General features: G+C 34.3%; 2 protein-coding genes across 3 annotated transcripts in view; one reads left to right on the plus strand and one right to left on the minus strand.

Annotated features, from left to right (window-relative positions):
* Window positions 1-19,427, plus strand: part of LOC127809537 (pectinesterase-like) — a 141,705-nt gene extending 122,278 nt beyond the window's left edge. Inside the window, exons 2-3 of one of the 2 annotated variants that reach the window (XM_052348396.1) lie at window positions 17,279-17,973; window positions 18,612-19,425. In XM_052348396.1, the coding sequence (XP_052204356.1) occupies window positions 17,279-17,973; window positions 18,612-19,303 (1,387 nt within the window). In that variant the 3' untranslated portion in view covers window positions 19,304-19,425. Of the gene's footprint in view, window positions 1-16,975; window positions 17,974-18,611 lie in introns of those variants that run through there. The other variant, XM_052348398.1, reaches the window with a different exon arrangement.
* The window catches only part of LOC127809538 (phosphoglucomutase, cytoplasmic), a 90,275-nt gene that overhangs the window by 48,620 nt on the left and 18,698 nt on the right, over window positions 1-22,957 (minus strand). The window lies entirely within an intron of this gene.

Genomic DNA, 22,957 nt, shown 5'->3' on the forward strand with positions numbered 1-22,957 from the left:
TTACAATGAGTTCTAGGCAACTACTACACCAAGGTTTTCTTCCTAACTTACCTTGGAATCTAGATTCACCTAGATTTTAATAGTTTTAGGAAACCTATACAAAATTTAAATGTTACAAATAATTTGTCCACAATTGGACACAAATAAGCAATTAGGAACAAATTATACAAGATATTAATATTTAAATAAATGAATAAATTTGTAACCTCAAATGGAGAAATTCGGATTTGTCATAGAAGACTTAAAAACTTTTTTCCTCTTACCTTGTGGCTCTTCGGTGGATGTATAATAATACTTCGAGAGCCTCAAATTACTTGGATGCTTTGCTTCAGAACGTTTGAGAGCTTTTGGGTACTTTGGATATGCAATGGAAGCACTTAGATACTCAAAAAATGAGTTTAAGGGGTATTTATAGTCATTTTGGACACTTTTTCAGCGGTCAAAAATCTGACCGTTATAGTAGGAAAACTTAGTATAAATTAAAATTAATGTGTACACCCAAATAATCAAAAGAGCTTGTAGATCAACTGATAAGGAAAGGCTTGAGATTTACTAGAGGGATAGGGATCAAGACATGAGGCATGTGTCTAATTTGTTAAATTCTTTTTGTTATATAATATTTTATAAATTAATCTAAAATATTTTTAATAAAAAATAATATTTTTGATAATACATATGTTATAAAAATATATTTAATAAAAGGATCTTAAAAATATTTTTAATAGAAAATAATATTTTTAGTAATACATATACTATGAAAAATATTTTATAAATTAATTTAAAAATTATATAAAAGTATTCTCAATATAAAATAATATTTTTGGTAATACATATAGTATGAAAAAATATTTTATAAATTAATCAAAAATAATTATATACTATATTTAATATATTAAAAAAAATACTCTTTTTGTTAATCACCAAAAATACTATAATTTATATATTAAAAATTCTCTTTTTGTTAATTATCAAAACTTAATTAATACGAGTAAATTGGCTCAACAACAACAATGTATAAAAGTTCCTCCACTTTATTATTCTTTTTTTTTAATTATGATTTTTCATTGCCATCTTCATTAAAGAATATGGTCTCTAACTTTGGTTCATTTGTGAAAATATTAACATACTCAAAAACACTCACATTTTTCATACTCTCAAATTCATCTCCACTTACATTCCACATTTTTGTCTTCTCATATAGGGATGAGATCGAGACTTGAGAAAAAAGGAAGGAAGACGGCGGCGACGGGACTTTTGTTTTGGGTTTTTGCAAAATGAAGAAGAAAAAGAATATTCAATTTAGGCTTAAAATTTTTGAATTAGAGAGACAATTTTTTTTTTTTGTCTCTAACCTAGTTAGATACAAAATAAAATTCGTTGCTAACCTCTTTCTAGATGGAAATGTGTTTCCAAATTAGAAACGTATTTTCAATATTTTTCTAATATTAAGAAGCGACCCAAAACATTTTTGAAATTGTAGAAATGACGTATAAATATTTTTTTGCTATTTCTCAACATTTTGGTACAAAACAATATTTCAAAAATGTCAAAACAATATCCCGAGACATTTTCGTGCATCATAAAAGGTCACTTATTCCAAACAATTGATGTAATCCCAATTTCATTTTGTTAATAATTGCACAATCATTTTCTTATCTTTTATTTTATTTTAAATGACAAGTATCTTTAGAAAATAAAATAAATATTGTTAACACTAAAAAAATAATATTTCATTTAACTGCCAAAAAAATAATTTCTTTAATAACATCCAAAAACTAAAAATAATGTTATTACGCCCAAAAAATATTTTATTAGCACCACAAAAATAAAAATAATATTTTATTATCTTTTAATATGAGAGCATTCTTTTTCATACAATTATTTTTTATTAATTTTATCCAAATTCTAAAATAAAAAACATAATAATAGAATAAAATATTCATTTTAATACTCCCTTAACTAAATATGACAATTGAATGAAAAAATTATTAATTTATATTTTCATTTCCATGATCTATTTTCATTCTACTGATTCAAAGATGCCATAAAGAAATTTAAACCCTTATTACCAAATACATTATTAGGAACTATTAGTACCCAAGCCGAGGGGCTTAAATAGATTTATTTTTTATAAAATTATATAAAATGTTGTCATTTTTCTATTTCAAAATTTCTCATTAAGTTAATGTTATATTTTTCTATGAAATATCAAATGTGGCCCATAGGATTGGGAGGGCAACTTGGCAATCGTGGGCTGCCCTTTGGGCACCCACTGGAGGGCCAATTTTGCAGCCACCTTTGGGCTAGCCCAAGCCCTTGGCTTTTGGCTTTTGTCGTATTGCCTGCAGCCATCCCTTTTACACGATCTCATCTAGGCTGTCTGTGCTGATTTATTGTGTGCAATCCCAACCATTCAATCGCCTTATTTATCGCGCCTCAAGATTGATGATTCGGAGAAGGAAAAGATGAAAGAACAGAGGGGTGCTGAGGTGGTCGTCATTTAGGGTTTCTTCATTTTGTCTCTCCCTCTGTTTTCTCTCTGTAAATGTTGTACAGTTCGTCTTCCCTTTCGTGTTCTCTGGTTTTTTGTCCTGATTGAATGTAAGCTCTTAATCTGTTAGTGATTCTGAGCGTTTTTGTATAGAAATTAGGGTTGTTTTTGGGTTTCGATTTCATTGTAATCGGATTGAAAATATTAGTGGAGTGAGCTCTTCTCACCGGAGCTCAAGTAGATATAGCCCATGTTTTGGGGTGAACCACTATAAATCTTCTGCCTCTTGTTTCGTTTATGTCTTTATTTCATCAGAGTCGATTTTGACAGTGTGTGTGTGTGGAGATTTGCTATCTCTGTTTGTTTGTAACAGTGGTATCAGAGCCTTTGGTTTCATATCAAAAGTTTTGGGTCAAAATCGTGTTCAATTTTTAGAAATCTAGGGTTTCCTTTCTCTTCTCTGTGTCGGTGTTGTTTTTTTAAAAATTCTAGGGTTTACTAAAGAGACCCTGTCAGCAGGAGTTTGCTATACAGGTCTCAGTTAGTAATCTAGGGTTTATTTTTGGGGCATTTTTCGTGCAACACGAAAATAACAACAACCCAATTTGAAATCGGTACATTCGATGGAAAGGGGGATTTCGAAAGTTGGAAAAAGAAGATAAGGGTTTTTCTCTCTCATCACAAAGTGCTTATAGCACTTGAGCCAGATGACCGAAAATGGTCACCTGAGCAGCTGGCTCGTACTGATGAAATCAGAGAAGAGGCATTTAATCTGATATTTCTTCATCTCGGTGATTTTGTAATCCGTAAGGTTGACGGTATATCTCTACCCCTTGATCTTTGGAATAGATTAGAATCTCTATATTCTGTTATGTTTGCTCCAAATTTGATTTATTTAAATGGCATGTTGTTTAACTTTAAGATGAATACCTCTAAATCTATGGATGAAAACATAGATGAATTTACTAAACTCACTTTGTTACTAAGAGGTACTGATCAGGCTTTAGGTGATACTAGTGAAGCCATGATTTTGTTAAACTCTCTACCTGATGATTATGATGTAGTGAGGCATGCTTTACGTTATACTGGTATAGTCCCTAGTATGGAACTTGTTATTTCTGGAATAAAGGCTAGAGAACTAGAACTTAGCACATCTAAGAAAACGGACAACAATCTGTTTATAAAAGGAAATGTTGATAAAAGAAATTATACTGTGAATACTGAACAACTTAATGGATCAGGGCATAAGGGAAAAAAAAAAAGATAAGAAGGGAAAACAAAAACAAAAATGGAAGTGTTACCACTGTGGGAAAGAGGGACATATAAAGAAATACTGTTATGATTTTTTGAAAAAACAAAAGCAAGGGGGCAATGTAACAGTAGCAGCTAGTAGTTCTAATTGTTTAGTTGAGGTGCTTAATATATATGTTAATATTGTTAAAAATGAATAGATTATGGACTCTGGCTGTTCTTTTCATATGTGCCCTAACATTGACTGGTTTCATAATTTTGATAACAGAGAAAGTGGAATAGTATATATGGGAAACAACCATTCATGTAGTGTTCAGGGTAAAGGTGACATAACTCTTAAGTTACATGTAATACTCGGTATTACATGGTATTGAAAATAAATAATTTTGATTATTTTGGACAGGACCTCGGGTGGTCCGGGAAGCCTAAGAGTCGGTTTCGAGTAATTAATTATTAAGGTTTGTCGAGTCGGCGGCAGGGAGTGCCTCGGGACTTGGATGTCTAGGGAAGAGGATAAGAGATTGATGAGCATCTCGGGATGAAGATAATGGCCCTGAAAGCAGTCCGATCGGGAATAATTTTTGAAATAAATTTTGTATAAGCCGGAGTGGGTGCCAATATGGAATAGTCGGAGGGGACCTCCTGGAAGCTAAGGGGAGCCTAGGGGTGGTTCGATTTTCTGAGTAAGGCAACCCTTGAGTGTTTTCGGGTCGAATAAAGGTCCCGTGCAGGCGCAGGGACGAGGTCGGTATTCCCGAGTAGCGGTCGACTATTAAATTTTGATAAATCGAGATTTAGTGTAGCTTGGTGGTATAATTTAAAGTCTTTGGAGAGTCCAAGTGCTATTTATAAAAATCCCTAAGTGTAATTTTATATTCTTTAAGAGGAATTATGATAAAATAGGGGGATTAAAAACTTTATATATATAAGTATATATATATAGGCGTGGGTATATATATAGGCAGAGCCGCGGGCTTGCTGACATTTTCAAAATTTGAAATCAAATAAGAGAGAGAGAGAGAGAGAGAGAGAGAGAAGGAGAGTGAGGGCCAAGAGCCTTCGTGAGATCGCTCGGGAGAGCAACCGAGAGTGAGAGATAGAGAGTTTAAGAGTGTGAGGGCCGATCGGCCATGGCAACGGCTGCCATAGCCGATCATGGAAGCTAGTTGCAGCAGGCCAGGGCTGGTTCCGGGTGGAGTAGCAGCGGCTTGTAGAGGAGAGCTCGTGGGAGGCTGAGTTTAGCCGAGAGAGAAGGTCGAAGGCCGGCCTGAAGCGACGGCTGGTGGTGGCTTGAAGTAGCTGCAACAAGCGTGGCAGCCGAATGCTGGAGTAGCAACCGCCATGGCCAGCAGCGACGAAGGTCGATGGTCGCGAGGGAGGTTGGCGACGCAGCAGCAACGTGGAGCGGTGGTTCCGGCAGCGTGAAGAAGCTCCAGTGGTGGCGTTGGAAGCCTCAGTGGCCGGAAGTTGCCGCTGGTTGCAGCGGGACTGGTTGCACACAGCAAGTGCGTGAGGCGCGGGTTGCGGTGCTCGCGGCGGAGGTGGTCGGTCGACGATGGCATGGTGCGGTCGGCAATGGCTGGCCAAGGCGTTGCTAGTAGGAGCCTCAGCCGGGAAGGCCAGGTGGGAGGGGGCCTTGCTCACGCTCGAGATGCAGGAAGAAGAAGAACCGAAGAAGAAGAACAGTGAGAAGGAGAGGACAAATAAAAAGAAAAAGAAAAAAAATGAAAATTCTGGAAAATAAGGGAAAATAAGGAAAAATCCCGAAAAATTCCAGAAAAATTGGAGAAAAGTCTGGAAATTAATTTAAGACACGAGGAGCGTGTTAGAAGCTTGAAATCAGGATTTTAGGTGCGAAGTGGCGGCTCAGGAGGCATCATCGGAGTAGGCATTTTTGGATTTCTCCTTCAAATTAGTCGAGGTAAATTTATAATTACTTTTCGAGTTAATTTCCCTTATTTGAGATAGTGATAAATGTGAAGTGTTGATTGGTTTAAACTCTCAGTTGGGGTTGTTTGGAAATTTGTCGATGAGTGGCGTTGTGGTGTGGCAAAAACCATAGGCTTGGGATTAATGCCTGATGTTATTAGGTTTTTGTGTGTTTGCCTCTAGGTTCGACCAGGAAGGCGATAATCCTAGAAGAGCTCGGAGTTCGGGCTGGCGTTCTCGCCGAGGCAGAGATAAGGCTTCGAGCCAGGTAAGGGACGGCCCTATGTAGAGGTGTCCTTGCAAGTTGGTAAATATGCTCGATAATGTTTTTATGTTGCACTGGCATGTAGTGGTTATATCTTGTGTGATGCAAGAACTAGTGGACCTGTGGCCATATGGAGGACTAATGGTGGGGGCTGATAGGTTGATGCCTCAAACCTTAGTGAGCTGTGAGGATGTGTGAGCCTAGCCTCATTTGCATGCATTTGGCATACATAAACATGATTATACTCATATTTACATGCATTACACCCTTACTGAGTCTTTATAACTCATGAGGTTTTACCTCATGTGTAGATGATGCAAGTCCAGATGCAAGCATGGATGGTGCCGGGAGGTTGTTGTGGCAATTAGCTTGTTACCTGAGATGTGTTGTTGTGTAATCTCATGTAATTTTTATATGTATTCATGTAATTGAATGTAAATGATATTGAGCACTAGATGTATTTAATTGTTGGAATCATCGTAGTGTGATAGATGGTTGTGAGATTGCTTGTTGAATGTGGTATAGTCGGTAAAGCCAAGTTTCGGACCGAGTCAAGATCAGCAAGGTATGTTCTCATAAATCCCCAATACTCAGCGAAGTGTTTGTATGCTAGCTTTGTGCCTGGGTCACCTCTGGCTTGCTATGGGGTGAGCTGAAGAGAGGTGAAGCTCACTCGAGTTTCGGGTCTTGGTCCGCTGGATTTTTCTTATTTGAGTTGGGACCGATTCCTGAGTGGAGCGAAGGGAAGGACGAAGCCTAGTTCCCACATAGGGCATTTCCTATTGAAACATAGTCCAACCCTTCAGTTGTGATTGTCGGGTGAGTAATCTGGTCGATTATTTACCGGTGGCGCCCGTAAGTGGGAGCGGGTCGTTACATTACATGACAACAAAGTTAGAACACTCACTAATGTATGAAATGTACCAGGCCTTAAAAGAAATTTAATCTCTCTCGGTACTCTTGATGAGTTAGGATTCTCATACATATATGAAAATGGTTCTATGAATGTTTTTAAAGGAAATGAGTTAATCCTAATCGGTTTAAAGAAAAATGGCTTATATGTTTTAAATGGTTGCTTTCACTCCTCTGTTATATCAAACTCTGCATGCTATGTTAATACTGATAAGACAGATCTATGGAACTTGAGGCTTGGTCACATGAGCCTGAAAGGTTTGCAGGCACTGTCAAACCAAGGATACCTTAGTCCAGTGTCTGCTGAGACCCTAGGTTTTTGTGAACCATGTGTGCTAGGCAAGCAACACAGGATGAGTTTCCATAAGGGGACTCACCTAGTGAAGGCATGCCTTGAGTACTTACATGCAGATCTCTGGGGACCTTCCCAAGTTCCCACTCATGGCGGCAACATGTATTTTCTCTCTATCATTGATGATTTTACTAGGAAGGTGTGGGTTTTTCTGTTAAAAACTAAAGATCAAACATTAGAGAAGTTCAAAACTTGGAAGATCTTAATAGAAAACCAAGCTGATAGGAAAATCAAAACTCTTAGAACAGACAATGGGTTAGAATTCTGTAATAAAAAGTTTGATGAATATTGTAACTCCCAAGGAATAAATAGGCATAAGACTGTTAGGAACACACCCCAACAAAATGGGGTGGCTGAAAGGATGAACCGAACCCTCCTTGAAAAAGTGAGGTGCCTTTTGTTCACATCTGGTTTGCCTAAATCCTTTTGGGGAGAGGCCTTAACAACAGCTTCACATCTAGTAAATAGAAGTCCCTCAACTGCCATTAATTTTAAATGTCCTAAAGAAAAGTGGACTGGAAGGAAATTAAACTTCAACTACTTAAGAACTTTTGGCTGTGAAGCTTATGCTCATCAGTCAGAAGGCAAACTGGAACCTAGATCTACTAAGTGTGTTTTTGTTGGGTATCAGGAAGGAACTAAGGGATATAGGTTATGGGAAAGACAATCTAAGGGTGTAAAAATTATCATCAGCCGAGATGTTATATTCAATGAATCAGTCTTCCCTTGCAAATTATCTAAAACTGATAAATCCAATCAACATAATGACATAGATAATTTTATCCGCTTAGGAGGAACCCAAATAGAGGTGGAGCACCAAGTTATAAATGATAACCCTCCTAATGCTCCAGTTATACCAGAACCTCTACCTGAAGGTGATCCTTCACCTATATCAAACCTAGACCAGACCTCTGATCACGAATCTGATCATGAGGAACAAAATGGTGAAACTGAGATTGAGATGGAGTATCATGACTCACCTCAACAAGATCTTGGTAACTATCAACTTGCCCGAGATAGAAGCAGGAGGTCTATAAGGCCACCTGCTAGGTATGCTTTCTCAGATTTAGTGTTTTGTGCCCTAATGGCAGGTATTGAAATGAGGAGCAGTGAGCCTTCCTCATATGAGGAGGCTGTCAGCTCAAAGAAAAGTAAAAATTGGCAGCAAGCCATGGAAGGTATGCCTTCTAATGACCCTATTAGATATAAAGCAAGATTAGTAGCTAAGGGGTTTACTCAAAGGGAAGGGATAGATTATACTGAAATTTTCTCTCATGTTGTTAAATTTAAGACAATCCGCATGATGCTTTCAGTTGTAGTTCAATTTGATTTAGAACTTAAACAGTTAGATGTTAAAACTGCATTTTTACATGGAGTCCTTGATAAACACATTTACATGGTTCAGCCCAATGGTTATGTTGTGTCTGAAAAATATGATCATGTCTATTTGCTAAAAAAATCTTTGTATGGCTTAAAACAGGCCCCAAGACAATGGTACAAAAAATTTGATAATTTTGTTCTAGGGGCTGATTTTGTTAGAAGTCAATATGACAACTGCTTCTATTTCATGCTCATTGATATTCTTGTTTATCTACTGTTGTATGTAGATGATATCCTACTTATTAGCAAGTCTAAGTCAAAGATTAAGGAGTTAAAATCTATGTTAAACACAGCCTTTGATATGAAAGACTTAGGCCATGCTAAGAAAATATTAGGAATGAAAATTGAGAGAAATAGAAGCAACAATAGCCTTAAGATACATCAGCATGATTATTTGGTAAAAGCTGTTCATAAATTTGGAATGCAAAACTGTAAAACTGTTATAGTTCCATTGGCTGGACACTTTATTCTATCTAAATTACAGTGTCCCACGTCCAATTCTAAAATAATAGAAATGGAAAATGTCCCTTATGCAAATGTAATTGGAACAATTATGTATTCAATGATAAGTATTAGGCCAGACCTTGCATATTCAATTTCATTACTTAGTCGATACATGTCTAACCCTGAAAAAATTCATTGGGATGCCTTAAAACATTTGCTTAGGTACATAAATGGCACTGTTTGCATTGGTTTAAATTTTAAGAAAAGATTTGATACACTTGATCTTGTTGGATATGTTGACTCTGATTTTGCAGGAGATAGAGACTCCAGAAAATCCACCACTGCCTACTATTTTACCTTGGGTGGAAACTGCATCAGTTGGAAGTCTTAGTTGCAGCCACTTGTAGCTTTGTCCTCTACTGAGGCAAAGTATGTGGCTGTAACAAATGCCTTCAAGGAAGCCATATGGCTCCAAGGTATTCTCAAGGAAATACACTTGCTTCAAAGCAAAGTGGTGGTTTTCTTGGATAGCCAAAGTGCCATCCACTTGTCCAAAAATCCAGTGTATCATGATCGAACCAAACATGTGGATGTGAAGTATCATTATGTAAGGGAAATGATTGCCAATGGAACTGTGGGCATCCAGAAAGTTTCTACAGCCAACAATCCTGCCGACATGGGCACCAAGGTATTAACTGCAACTAAATTCAAGCATTGCTTGAATTTGTTGCATATTGATGATGGCTAAAGTATTTTAGTCATCTAGAGCTGTGAATGTGAGAATTGTAGCATGCTGCACTTATATTTTTCTGTCTGATTACTTAGTCATTTGATGTTTCAAGGTGGAGTTTGTTATATTTTTCTGTGAAACATCAAATGTGGCCCATAGGATTGGGGGGGCAATTTGGCAACCGTGGGCTGCCCTTTGGGCACCCACTGGAGGGCCAATTTTGCAGCCACCTTTGGGCCAGGCCAAGCCCTTGGCTTTTGGCTTTTGTCGTATTGCCTGCAGCCATCCCTTTTGCACGATCTCATCTAGGTTGTATGTGTTGCTTTATTGTGTGCAATCCCAACCATTCAATCGCCTTATTTATCGTGCCTCGAGATTGATGATTCGGAGAAGGAAAAGACGAAAGAACAGAGGGGTGCTGAGGTGGTCGTCATTTAGGGTTTCTTCATTTTGTCTCTCCCTCTTTTCTCTCTCTGTAAATGTTGTACAGTTCGTTTTCCCTTTCGTGTTCTCTGATTTTTTGTCTTGATTGAATGTAAGCTCTTAATCTGTTAGTGATTTTGAGCGTTTTTGTATAGAAAACCAAGGTTGTTTTTAGGTTTCGATTTCATTGTAATCGGATTGAAAATATTAGTGAAGTGAGCTCTTCTCACCGGAGCTCAAGTGGACGTAGCCCTTGTTTTGGGGTGAACCACTATAAATCTTCTACCTCTTGTTTCGTTTATGTTTTTATTTCATCAGAGTCGATTTTGACAGTGTGTGTGTGTGGAGATTTGCTATTTCTGTTTGTTTGTAATAGTTATTTACCAAAAAAAATTCTCATTAATTTATGACATTATTTTCCTTTTATTTTATGAATAAATTTTAAAGAATATAATTTTTGAACTGTTATAAGACCACATTCGTTGTATGACAAAAATAATAAACAGTTAATTATTAACATGTAAAATATTTATGCAGACTTAAAAAAAAAAAGAAAATATATGAGTATAACTAAAATGAAATGAAAATAAGAAATAAGATTATGAGTGATAAAGGTGATATATAGTAGTTTTTATTGAAGACAAAATGTGAGAGACACAATTAAATTAATTTAAATATGTAAAAAATAAATGATAAAAGCACCTATGAGGATTGAATGGAATATATATACATTTTGTAGCAAAAGACATGGGGAAAATAAGATTAAAAGAATTTTAGTAAAATTTTTAAACATGATAAGAGATATAGGCCCCGTTTATTGCAGTTTAATTTGAGAAATTATAACTTTTAATTTCTCAGATTATAACTTCTAAATCTTAGAATAAGTTGTGAACTTATTTGTTGTAACTTCTCAGAAGTTGTAGTTAAACAGTCGTGGTGTTTGATACCATAAACTGTAAAATAACTTATTTTTGTATAATTATCCATAATACCCTTAATAGTTATAGAATAATAATTTAAAAATTAATTAGTGTATATGTATAAGTTTCAAGTGTTATAAAAAAATTAATTAGTGTATAGAGAGAAAATGAGATGGTGAGAGAGAAGAAGAGATCTGAAAATGAAGATGGTTGTGGAGAAGAGAGACCCTTGATTGCATGGATAGAAGAGTAATTCTTTGTTAAAAATAGGGACAAAATTGTCATAAAAATATAATTGTTTAATTAGAAATTATAGAAGTTAGGATACCCAATTTTAAAAAAGTCAACTTTTACCCCTTCTAAAAACTAATAGAAATTATAAGCTAAAATTCTACAAGTTAAAACAAATATTATATTCCCATTTTTTTGAAACTAGAAACTAAAAATTATAACTTTTAAGCTGCAACAAACATGCCATAATTGACTTGTGCAAAATTAGTTGTGATGTAGAATTTTGGAACCAATAATTGTCACCCATATGATGAGAACTCCTCAAATGCATGCATATCCATAAAGAATCGATCAACAAGGGAAGGACACTTGGCAGAACATGAACATGGAGATTACCAACCGCCACATCCTGGAGACTTTTGACTGTTCACAAAGCGACCGTTGTATCATCGTCCACCCACAGAGTAAGCCCTTCACGTGATGTTTCGTAAAAGTCGGGGAAAGCAATTGGTGGCTATTAGAAATTTTCAGGTTTCATGGTATCCATATATCAAAATATAAATATATATGCACATTAATGATGCTTTGTGAACTATTACATTTTCTTTTTTCAACTGAATCGACTGATAGCTAGGGTTAAAGTCTTCTCCGAGACTACCATTTAGTACTTCATATCCATACTTAACAAAAAACGAAAAAAACACCACATCTCTAGGTAATTTGTGGGTAATGTCATATAGAAAATTAACTATATGTACCTAATTGTTGTTTGTTAGAATTTTTTTTTTTATCAACGTGATTGATAATTACAAAAATATACCTTATACAATCATTTCACTGATCAATTTTTCTTTTCTTTTCTTGTGTGTGTGTTATTCGTGTTGAGTTTATCTTCAATTTGTACACAATCTAAAGTAAAGGGGAATATAATTCCTAGGTGATTTGGGATGTATGTAATACTCTATATAATTAATGTCATATTATTTTGTTTATATGTGTGGGTGTATATATTAAAAGCTCATGTTATTGAATATATATATATGTATATAGAGAGACAGAGAACTGATCTGTTATCCACGTCCCCGACACGGATCCCATCACGGGGTGGAGCGTCGCACGCAGGGAGAGAGTGTTGGGGTGGGGCTCCTTCGGGCAACATATCAATTATATATATATATATATATTAAAGTTTTGGTTTGAGAGAAATTTTTTTTTTCTTCTGTAAATCTATTCTCATATAGTGGATATTCTTGATCTTTCTCTGAAAGTAGACATCCTACCAGAGAGAGTTAAATTTGAGTGATTTCGGTTTTGATTTTTTAAATGGTTTGTTTCATCATATAATAATCTTATTTTGTAATTGATGCAAAATTTTCAGTTAGATAATTGCTAACAATGTAATGCAAACATTGCCTGAACACAACGTATTGCAACCCACAATTGGTGCTTTTAATTAATTTGTATATTTATATATGTATAAATAGACAGGGTACGTATTTGATAAAATGGCGTGGAAGCAATAATAGGTTGCTTCACTTGAAGGTGTAAATGAAACATTCCTTTCCGTACGTACAGTTGATACAAGATGAGGATGGTTGCTTCAATATTTCAATGGTCTAAACCAAAAAGCATCAACTTTCTATAATACTATATACATATATATAAGCCTCCCTTGCAGAGTTGAGTTTAATTAGGTCATTATTGGCTACTTCCACGGGAAAACATTCATCAAGTGATTCCCATAGACATGTCAAGTAAAGTTTTTAGGAATTAAAAAGTTTCCACTCGCCATCATGCATGGGTCTATTTGCTCATATTCGTACAAAATATCTCCATTTCTTAGAGTATAATATATGGTTTCCAGACTGAATTTTCACTTGGTCAAAGGGATTGTTTATTGGAATAAAAGGTGTCTTCAGCTTGTTGGATAATCGTCGACCCTTAGTCAGATAATCCGTCTTCTGAGCTTAATTAATTAAAAGTTCTGATATGTTTTTGTGATGTCTTAGTAATTAGTTTATGGGTGAATTGTCCAAATTTGTTGTCCTTTGACTTTTTTTTTTTTTTTTTTTCAAATGAGTATCAGAATCTTCTAGTTTGTATCAGGATTGATTAAAAATTATGGTTGTTGGATTTTGTTTTTGGGTGGATTCTTGGATTTTCAGCCCCCAGAATCTTTGATTTGTAATGCCTATCACTAGCTGTCCTCTATTAATATGATTTTGTTTTACCAAAAAAGAAAAGAAAAGAAAACAACCATATAACAATATAATATACTCGAGATTCTCTGTTAGAAAATAATAATAATAATAATAATAATAATAATAAGAATAATAATAATGATTTGTCTATATAAAATATAAAACTTTTGAGGGTAAAATACCTCTCTTACAAGGTTAGGCTAATTAATTGAAGGTATTTATATTGGCTCCCCCCTCCCTCTCTCCTCTATCAATTCATAGCCATGGCTGAGTTTTGAGAACCCAACCTTGTTGAGTTCATTGGTCACCACTAAACTTAGGGCCTTTTTCTCTCCTTAATTTCCTTTCGCTCTCTCTTTCTCTATCGCCTTTTTCTTTTCTATTTTTTTTTTTTATAAAACTAAGATTGCGTTCTCTTTGTTTTTCAGTTTTAAGTTTTGAATTCATTTTCAATTTTCTATTTTGGTAGTCTGTTTTTAGAAAATTGAAAACGCGTTCTCTTTATCATTTTAAAAAACTATTTCTCAAAACAGAAAATTAGAAAACACGTTTTTTTTAAAATTTTAAAAATAATTTTTTAATGATATTTTATTCAATAAATTTGATTATTCAGTAAATTAAAAATATTTAATATTTATACATTATTAAAAAAATCTAATTTTAAAGTTAATGAATTTTGTAATATTTTTTTTCATTATAATCATAAAATATGAATAAATAAATAAATAAATGTGTTTTGAGTTTTGACTTTGTTTTGGATGAAAACACTCAAAACAACTTTTTGTTGTTTTGAGTTTTCTTTATATTTTTTTTTGTTTTCAAAAATGCATTTTTAAAAACAGTAAAGAGAACGCGTTTTCATTATTTTAAAAAATTAAAAACTAAAAATGACTTAAAAACAACAAAGAGAACACAACCTAAGGGTGCGTTCTCTTTACTTTTTAATTTTCAGTTTTGAGTTTTGAATTTATTTTCAATTTTCTGTTTTGGTAGTCTATTTTTAGAAAATTGAAAATGCGTTCTCTTTGTCATTTTGAAAAACTATTTTTCAAAACAAAAAATTAGAAAACATGTTCTCTTTGAAATTTTAAAAATATTTTTTTAATGATATTTTATTCAATAAATTTGATTATTAAGTAAATTATAAATATTTAATGTTAATATATTATTAAAAATATATATACATTTTAAAGTTAATAAATTTTATAATATTTTTTCCTATTACAATAATAAAATATGAATAAATAAATAAATAAATATATTTTGAGTTTTAAGTTTTGAGTTTATTTTGGATGAAAACACTCAAAATAACTTTTTGTTGTTTTAAGTTTTCACAAATTTTTTTTTATTTTAAAAAATGCATTTTTAAAAACAACAAAGAGAACGTGTTTTCATTATTTTAGAAAATTGAAAACTAAAAATGACTTAAAAACAATAAAGAAAACGTAACCTAAGTTTTCTTATTTTTAATGATGAGGGAGATATATATTTATAATTTCACAAAATAGAGGAGATCATCTCAAGTTAGCCTAGCTAGCTAGTTCTAAACATTTAAATATCTAATCTCTCTACAAATTTAATATCTCTATTTATTTTATTTTTTTCTTTAAATAATTAGGGATCAATATTATCTTCTCTTCACTCATTTTATATATAAGAAATTTGATATATTCATCTCATCTATATTTTTATTTGATACGAGAAATATATTTTTTTTATAATTTAGAATCATTAAATTTGAAATTTTCAAAAATGATAATTTCAAATATCTCAGTCCACTTATTTATATAAAGGCATGAAACTTATATAAGTAAACCATGAAACTTTTAAGTATTTAGTATACTTTATTTCTTATTTACTATACTAATTTGAAGAATAAATTGCAAGAACAAACCTGGCAACCTCGTCGATTCTTGTAAATATGTATATAGAGACAAAATCGTACATGGTAATGAGCTCCTTATTTCATCATCAAATTTCATCTCTAGAATTTTTTTTTATTTTTATTTTTTGCTTATGTACAATCATCGATCTCTAAAATTCTAGCAACCATGAAAATTTTTCGCTCACAAAAACACTAAAAGCCACTTTAGCCAGAGAGAGCAAAACACTTTTCACACCTTCACACAAAGAGTCAAATTAAATACACGGAGGGAGGCTTGAGGGAGACGCTTCAAAAGCAGATAATTGACGTCAAACATAAAAGAAACACGGAGGGAGGTTAATAATGGAAAATTTTATATATTGGGGTAGTTGTAGGAGGCTGATCAAGTGAATTAGTTTTGGCTGACAAATACGTAATACGTGTGGCGAATTAAATTAATAGCGCGCTAGAGGTTTGGTCCTCAAGTTTTTAAATATATATACTTGGGATTGGTGTTAACGACCTTGTGATGCCATATGGATATAATAATAATAATATATTGCTGCTTGGACCTTTCGGAAGATACTAAGAAGAACTGGGAAGCAAATAGAAATATATGCATGGGATACTCAAAGAAGGAAGAACTCTTCTGAAAAGTCAGGCTTGGAATTAGACCATCATACTTGGACGCGGAGGATCGATGATTCAAAAATTAAGCTTGTTCTCTTTATTATTTTTAAGTTATTTTTAATTTTTAATTTTTTAAAACTATAAAAATATGTTTTTTTTATTATTTTTAAAAATAAAAAAAAATTATAAAAAAAAATTATTTTAAGCGTTTTCATTTAAAACAAACTTAAAACTCAAAACATATTTATTTATTTATATTTTATAATTTTAATAAAAAAATATTATAAAATTTATTAACGTTAAAATATATATATTTTTAATAATATATTAACATTAAATATTTATAATTTACTTAATAATCAAATTTATTAAATAAAATATAATTAAAAAAATATTTTTAAAATTTTAAAGAGAATGCGTTTTTTTAATTTTTTGTTTAAAAAAATAGTTTTTCAAAATAAGATAGAGAACGCGTTTTTAATTTTTTTAAAAATGATTATCAAAATAAAAAATTAAAAATAAATTTAAAATTTAAAATTAAAAATTAAAAAATAAAGAAAACGCACCTGACATTCCTGTAATTGACGAGCTAAACTATAGTTATAGTTTTTTGACTGGCTGTAATTTCGTATGTTCACTTTTTGAATCAACATATATATATATATATATATATATGAAACTATATGTTGTGAATATCGTGATGGATGATGCCACGTGGCGCCGACTAAAATTGCGTACAGCAACGAATGGCGTACGTGGGGTTTCCAAAACCAATGGCGTGTCTCCGCAGCTTCTAAGCAAATTATTAGCACAACTTGGACCCTGATAAAACCAATGGCCCATGGCATTTTGCTGACCTAAACTCCTTGAAAAATCTTCTACTAGGCCATCCGGTACAGTTCAAAGTCCCCATCGAATCCAAGCTTTTGTTGGCCTACAAAAGGGCACTCAAACTCCTCATTTTTTGTCACCAGAATCATCCAGAGATCCTTCACCACCTATTCATCAAACTGCAAAGGGTCTCACACTTTCACTTTCCCATCATGGATACGTTAGTTAGTACCATTTTCTTAGCCTTTCTGGGCATTCATGTTTTGATATTGCCATTTGATGGGGTGCATTGCGCCACAAAATCATCAATATGCAACCAAACACCGTACCCAGAAGTCTGCAACTCTTTTCTCGACGCTGATCATACTCTAGGAACCGTTGATGAAACCCCGTTTAGGGTTCGAGAATCAGCCCTTGGGGCAACCTTAAACCAAGCACAGCTAGCTCACAGCCTTGTCAAAGAGATGGACTTGAGCTCGTTCGACCAGCGAGCCAAGTCGGCTTGGGCTGATTGCTTGGAGCTCTATGAGGACATGATTAGCCTCATGGACCAATCCATCGGCTCCACCGATCCAGCCAGCTCCCAGACGTGGCTCAGCGCGGCTATGACCAACCACCAAACATGCCAAAATGGGTTCAACGATTTCAACTTGTCTTCTCTTTTACAATCCTTCCCTGCCATGTCGGGCGACTTCTCAAAGCTGCTCAGCAATTCACTGGCCATAAACAAGGCGGTTGCGGCTTCATCCACCGCTCAAGTTTCCGATAAACAGATTCGGGGCCGGCGGCTGTTGGGTGACGGCTTCCCGGCATGGGTTTCAGCCGGCGACAGGAAGCTGCTCCAGTCGACTGGCTTGGCTGTGAAAGCAGACTTGGTGGTGGCTAGAGATGGCTCCGGCAATTACAGGACCATCACCGAGGCCGTGGCGGCGGCGGCTAAGCGAAGGAGGTCTAGCCGATTTGTTATACACGTGAAAGCGGGCGTGTATAGTGAGAATGTTGAGATTAAGAAGTCGATGAAGAATTTGATGTTCATCGGAGATGGGATCGATGCCACTGTTGTCACCGGAAATAGGAACGTTCAAGATGGCTCCACATCTTTCCGATCAGCAACTTTTGGTAAGCTTGAATGAAAAGCGGTTACGTTACAAACTATATATATATATATATATATATACACCAACTTGCTAAATTGATTGAACTTAATTTTTTGCTCCTACTTGTGTGTTTTCACGTACAGTTGGAACCAATTTTTAGAGCTTTATTGTGTAATTAAATCAGTACACACGTACGCCAATTAAAAAGTTGCTTTATGGCAAAGTCAACAACACACTTGCTTGTCAAACCCTTACTCTGACGTTGATATTTTGGTATCTAGGCAGGCTTCCCTTAAGGAGACAGCTTCCCGGCCCAAAACTACTACACCATCCCATTTGTCACCTTAATTAGGATTATTAATTAACATTATTATTGCTTTGACAAAATTTATGTTCTTTCTTTTATTATAATTTTCTTATGTAAAAACACCATCATAATCAACATATATAGAAACAATACTTTTATTTTTATTTGTTCATAAATAAATATAAAAGAACACATTACATGTTCTGATTATTCTTTTGGCTTAAATTAAAGAACCTAATAATGAAGAGCAACTGAGATTCAAGATATTTGAATTTCAGACCTTTAAGTTTATCATTACTCATTCTACTAAGAAAAATAATGATATGATATATTTACTTTCATCTTCATCTCAGCTGTATCCGGCGGCGGCTTCATTGCTCGCGACATGACATTCCGGAACACTGCCGGCCCTCAAAAGCACCAGGCGGTGGCGCTCCGCTCAGGCTCAGACCTCTCCGTTTTCTACAGGTGCAGCTTCAAGGGCTACCAAGACACCCTCTATGTATACTCTCAGCGCCAATTCTACCGCAACTGCGACATCTACGGCACCGTCGACTTCATCTTCGGCAACGCCGCCACCATTTTCCAAAACTGCAACATCTACGTAAGAAAACCGATGAGAAACCAGTGGAACACTGTCACAGCCCAGTCGAGAACCGACCCAAACCAGAACACCGGGATCATTGTCCATAACTCCATCGTCACCGCTGCGTCGGACTTGAAACCGGTCGTGGGTTCGTTCCACAGCTATCTGGGTCGGCCATGGAAGCAGTATTCAAGAACAGTTTTCATGAAGTGTTCTCTGGGCAGCTTGATTGATCCGGCGGGTTGGCTCCCGTGGAGAGGAAACTTCGCTTTGAGTACGTTATATTATGGCGAGTATATGAACGCCGGCGCCGGGGCAAGTACTTCTGGCAGGGTGCGGTGGGCTGGGCACCATGTTATAACAAGCGCGGCGGAGGCGTCAAAGTTCACGGTCGGGAATTTTCTGGCCGGGAATTCGTGGATTCCGGCGACGGGAGTGTCGTTCACGGCTGGCCTGTGATGGTGATGATATATATGCAACATATATATATAATTGGTTGTTGTATTAATTGGGGTGGGTTTGTCTGTGTTATTGATTATTTATTTTTATTTTATCCGCTAGTTTGAATAATAATAATGATGTACCAAAAGCATAGCATAGCAACTAAAAAGGAAATACATACGGATAGGGGGGCATCATGTTATGTAATGGACAATAATTTTAATTAATAAATATTCACTTTGTTTATTAAAATATTTTATTTTATAATTATAGAGAGTCCAGTGTCCATCGCTTCACAAGGCCACCCACCAATCATATGAATCTATTATTCTAACTTTATTGATTAATCATTTTTAAGAGTACTTTTGTTAACGGTGGTTTAAATGTTAATTAATAAAATATAATAAATATACTTTATTCAAACATAAAATACACTTAATTATTACCCTTAAAATAATAATTAACATTAATTTTGTAAAAATACTTTTAATGACACTCTTTAAGTATAATAAATATACTTTATATTAATTAATGTAATATATATATATATATATATTAAGAATACGAGTATCACAAAAATATCTATTTTTAACATTTTCTTAAAAAATATCACCTGACGCTGACGCTGTGCATAAACTTTTTGGATGTGGTTGTCACGTGACTGATAAGGTTGAGGTTGACGTATCACGAGCTGTTCAATTGTTCGTGTTTATCCACTAGGTTGCACGGAAATAGAAATGGGAGACGTTTCCGATAGGAAACGGAAACGTGAAAACGGTATTTTTCTAAAAAGGTAGGAAACGGAAACGCGGGACAAATTGTAAATTTAAAAACTATAGGAGTTTTTTTATAAATATAATTTTAATATAAAAAAATAAAAAAAATCAAATATAAACAATAAACATACAACACTGTAATTGCATACAACACGTTAATTGGATATAAAACTCACTTAAATTAAATACATACAACTATACAAGCCAACACTGTGCGACGAAGCTGATGGCGATGAAGCAGAAGACGACACGACGGCACGACGACGAGGTCACGAAGTGAGGTGTTGGAAGCAGATGGGGAGGCGCTGGAAGCAGACGAGGAGGAGCACCAAAACGAAGCTAACGGCGAGTGCGACGAAGCTGATGGCGAGTGCGACGAACCAGACGGCGACAAGTGCGACGAACCAGACGGTGGCGAGAACGACGAACCAGACAGCGGCGAGAGTGACGAAGTAACCGGACCGGAAGCAGATGGCGGCAAGGGCGAGGGCGATCGAACTCGAACTGGAAGAAGAGGAGGAGAGGAAAAAATTAGGGGGTTAGGGCTTTTTTTCAAGCCATTGGAAGCGGCTGAAAGTCTGGAAACGCGTTTCCAGCAAAACTCATTAATTGCTGAGACGGCCCAGAAGTTTATGAAAATTACACAAACGGCCCGAAAACGTTTCGGGCCGTTTTTTCCCGTTTTCGAAACGGGAAACGGTTCGGAAACGCCGAAACGACGCCTCCGAGCCGTTTCCGTGCATCATAGTTTATCCATAGCTTTTGTTTTATAAATTAACTAGGGAATGCCCGCGCCTAGAGCCACGCCATAAAAATTAAGATTAAATATTGAATAAAAAATTAAAATTAAAATTATTGTATATTTGTCTCCTTTCTCTTAATATTTTATAATAAAAAATAAAAAAATTAAATTAAAAAAATTCTATAATCTGAACAAATTAAATTAAAATTTAAATATCAAACAATACATATCAGTTAGTGCTATTGTTGCCAATCAAATATAAAAAAAATTAAATATCAAATACTACTATTGCTACAAATAGAAATTAAAATTAAAATGCACAGCAATTAGTGTTACTGCTGTTAATCAATTATAATTACATAAGAAAAATAAATATTATATTGTCATTCACCAAAAGAGTAGGTTAAAATTTTACAAAAAGTGGATTAAAGCTTTACAAAAAATGTATGCTTTACAAAAAAATATGTCAATAACATATCTTCAAACATATATTTGTCCGAACTTCCTCCTCACTACTTTTCAAAAAGTCTTCGTATCAAATTCTATGTATCCTCAATGAGGAACATGCACAATAATCTGGTAATTTATGAAACAAAAAAAAAAATATAGATTATAATCAAAATATACTTTGAGATTGAAATTATCTTATTACATCTCTATCGAATAACAATATTAACATTCCTTTGAAATAACATATAAGATTAAAGCCGCGGTATAAACATTATATTTTAATCTTCACATTCCTTTGAAATAGCATTACCTTAATACATTTATTTGATATTTCTCGTTAGCCCAATGCAACTTTTGGTAGTAAGCGTTGGGTCAATGCAGTTTTTGATAACACATTCTCATTGTGTGCCTAAAATGAGAATAAAATGTGAAGATTATCTCCTCTATTGCTTTCCTTTTATCATGTATTTTTTTTTGCTTTTAACTAACTTTTTTTCTTCACTCCATTGAGTTGTTAGTCACATAAGAATCAATACATATATTAATGAAAACTCATTATACACATTAAGCACACAAAATTGCAAACTTACTACCCATCTTTTTAGCATGTAATGTAGTTTATTTTTCATCATATATTCGTTTTCTTCTCTTATATTTTTATATTATTATGCTATGCTAAAAATGCAACATGTGTTTTTCTCTTATTCATTTTCTTTTATTTTTAATGCTTACTTTAACATGCTCCGGATTAATGCTTAATTTAACATGCTTTAGAAAAATAAAATTCAAATTAAATATTTGAAAAAAAAATCTATATAATAAAACAGCATGGTTTTTGAAATAATAAATTCGTAAAAAAAACATCTAAATTCGTAAAAAAATTTATATGACAATATTTGAAAAATAAACTTCTAAAAATTGTGGATAAACCATACCACGTAACCACAGGATAAATGTAATACCCCATGTTCGTATAAAGTTGCCACGTAATTCCGATGAGATTAGAATACCGAAAAAGTAATTTTATAGCAATTTTAGGTACCGAATCAACTGCAGGGAATGCCTCGGAGTGAAATTGTCTAAAGAAAATTATATAGTCTCGACGAGCATTTCGAGATAGGATTTATGGTATCGAAAGAAATCGAATCGGGAACAATTTTCAATACAGCTAAAATACAACTGTTAATTAGGCTGTAAAACCGAATTGTCATAGGGGACTCCCGAAAAATCAACGGAACCCTAAGGGGGCTCCGGTTTTGCGTAACGAGCAATCCTTCAGTGGTTTCGGGATGAAACGACAGCCCGAAAAGGTCAGTGGGGCGAATCGTCCTTTTTGACTAAGTTTTGAATTATTAATTTTAGATTTTCGGTATTATAATACAACTTAATTCAGTGTTTGAGGGCATATTTGCAATTAGGGTATTTTATAAGTAAAATAGGAATAAATTTTAAATTAAAATATGTAATTTTTCTAGTTTAATATATAGTTATATATATATAATATGTATATGGGCGTGCGTATGAGGCCATTTTCACCCATTCCCTGCAAGCTCATTCCACAACAATGATTTTCCATCCGAGAATTGCACAAAATGGGAAGATTATGGCCACGAGAATTCTATAAAAGATATGGATAGGTGGCGTGTAATACCCCGAGAGCCCAGAGAAGTTAGTATATATCGAGGATAGTGTAAGAAAGGAAAC

The sequence above is a fragment of the Diospyros lotus genome, chromosome 9, assembly GCF_014633365.1.
Source record: "Diospyros lotus cultivar Yz01 chromosome 9, ASM1463336v1, whole genome shotgun sequence".
Lineage (NCBI taxonomy): Eukaryota > Viridiplantae > Streptophyta > Magnoliopsida > Ericales > Ebenaceae > Diospyros > Diospyros lotus.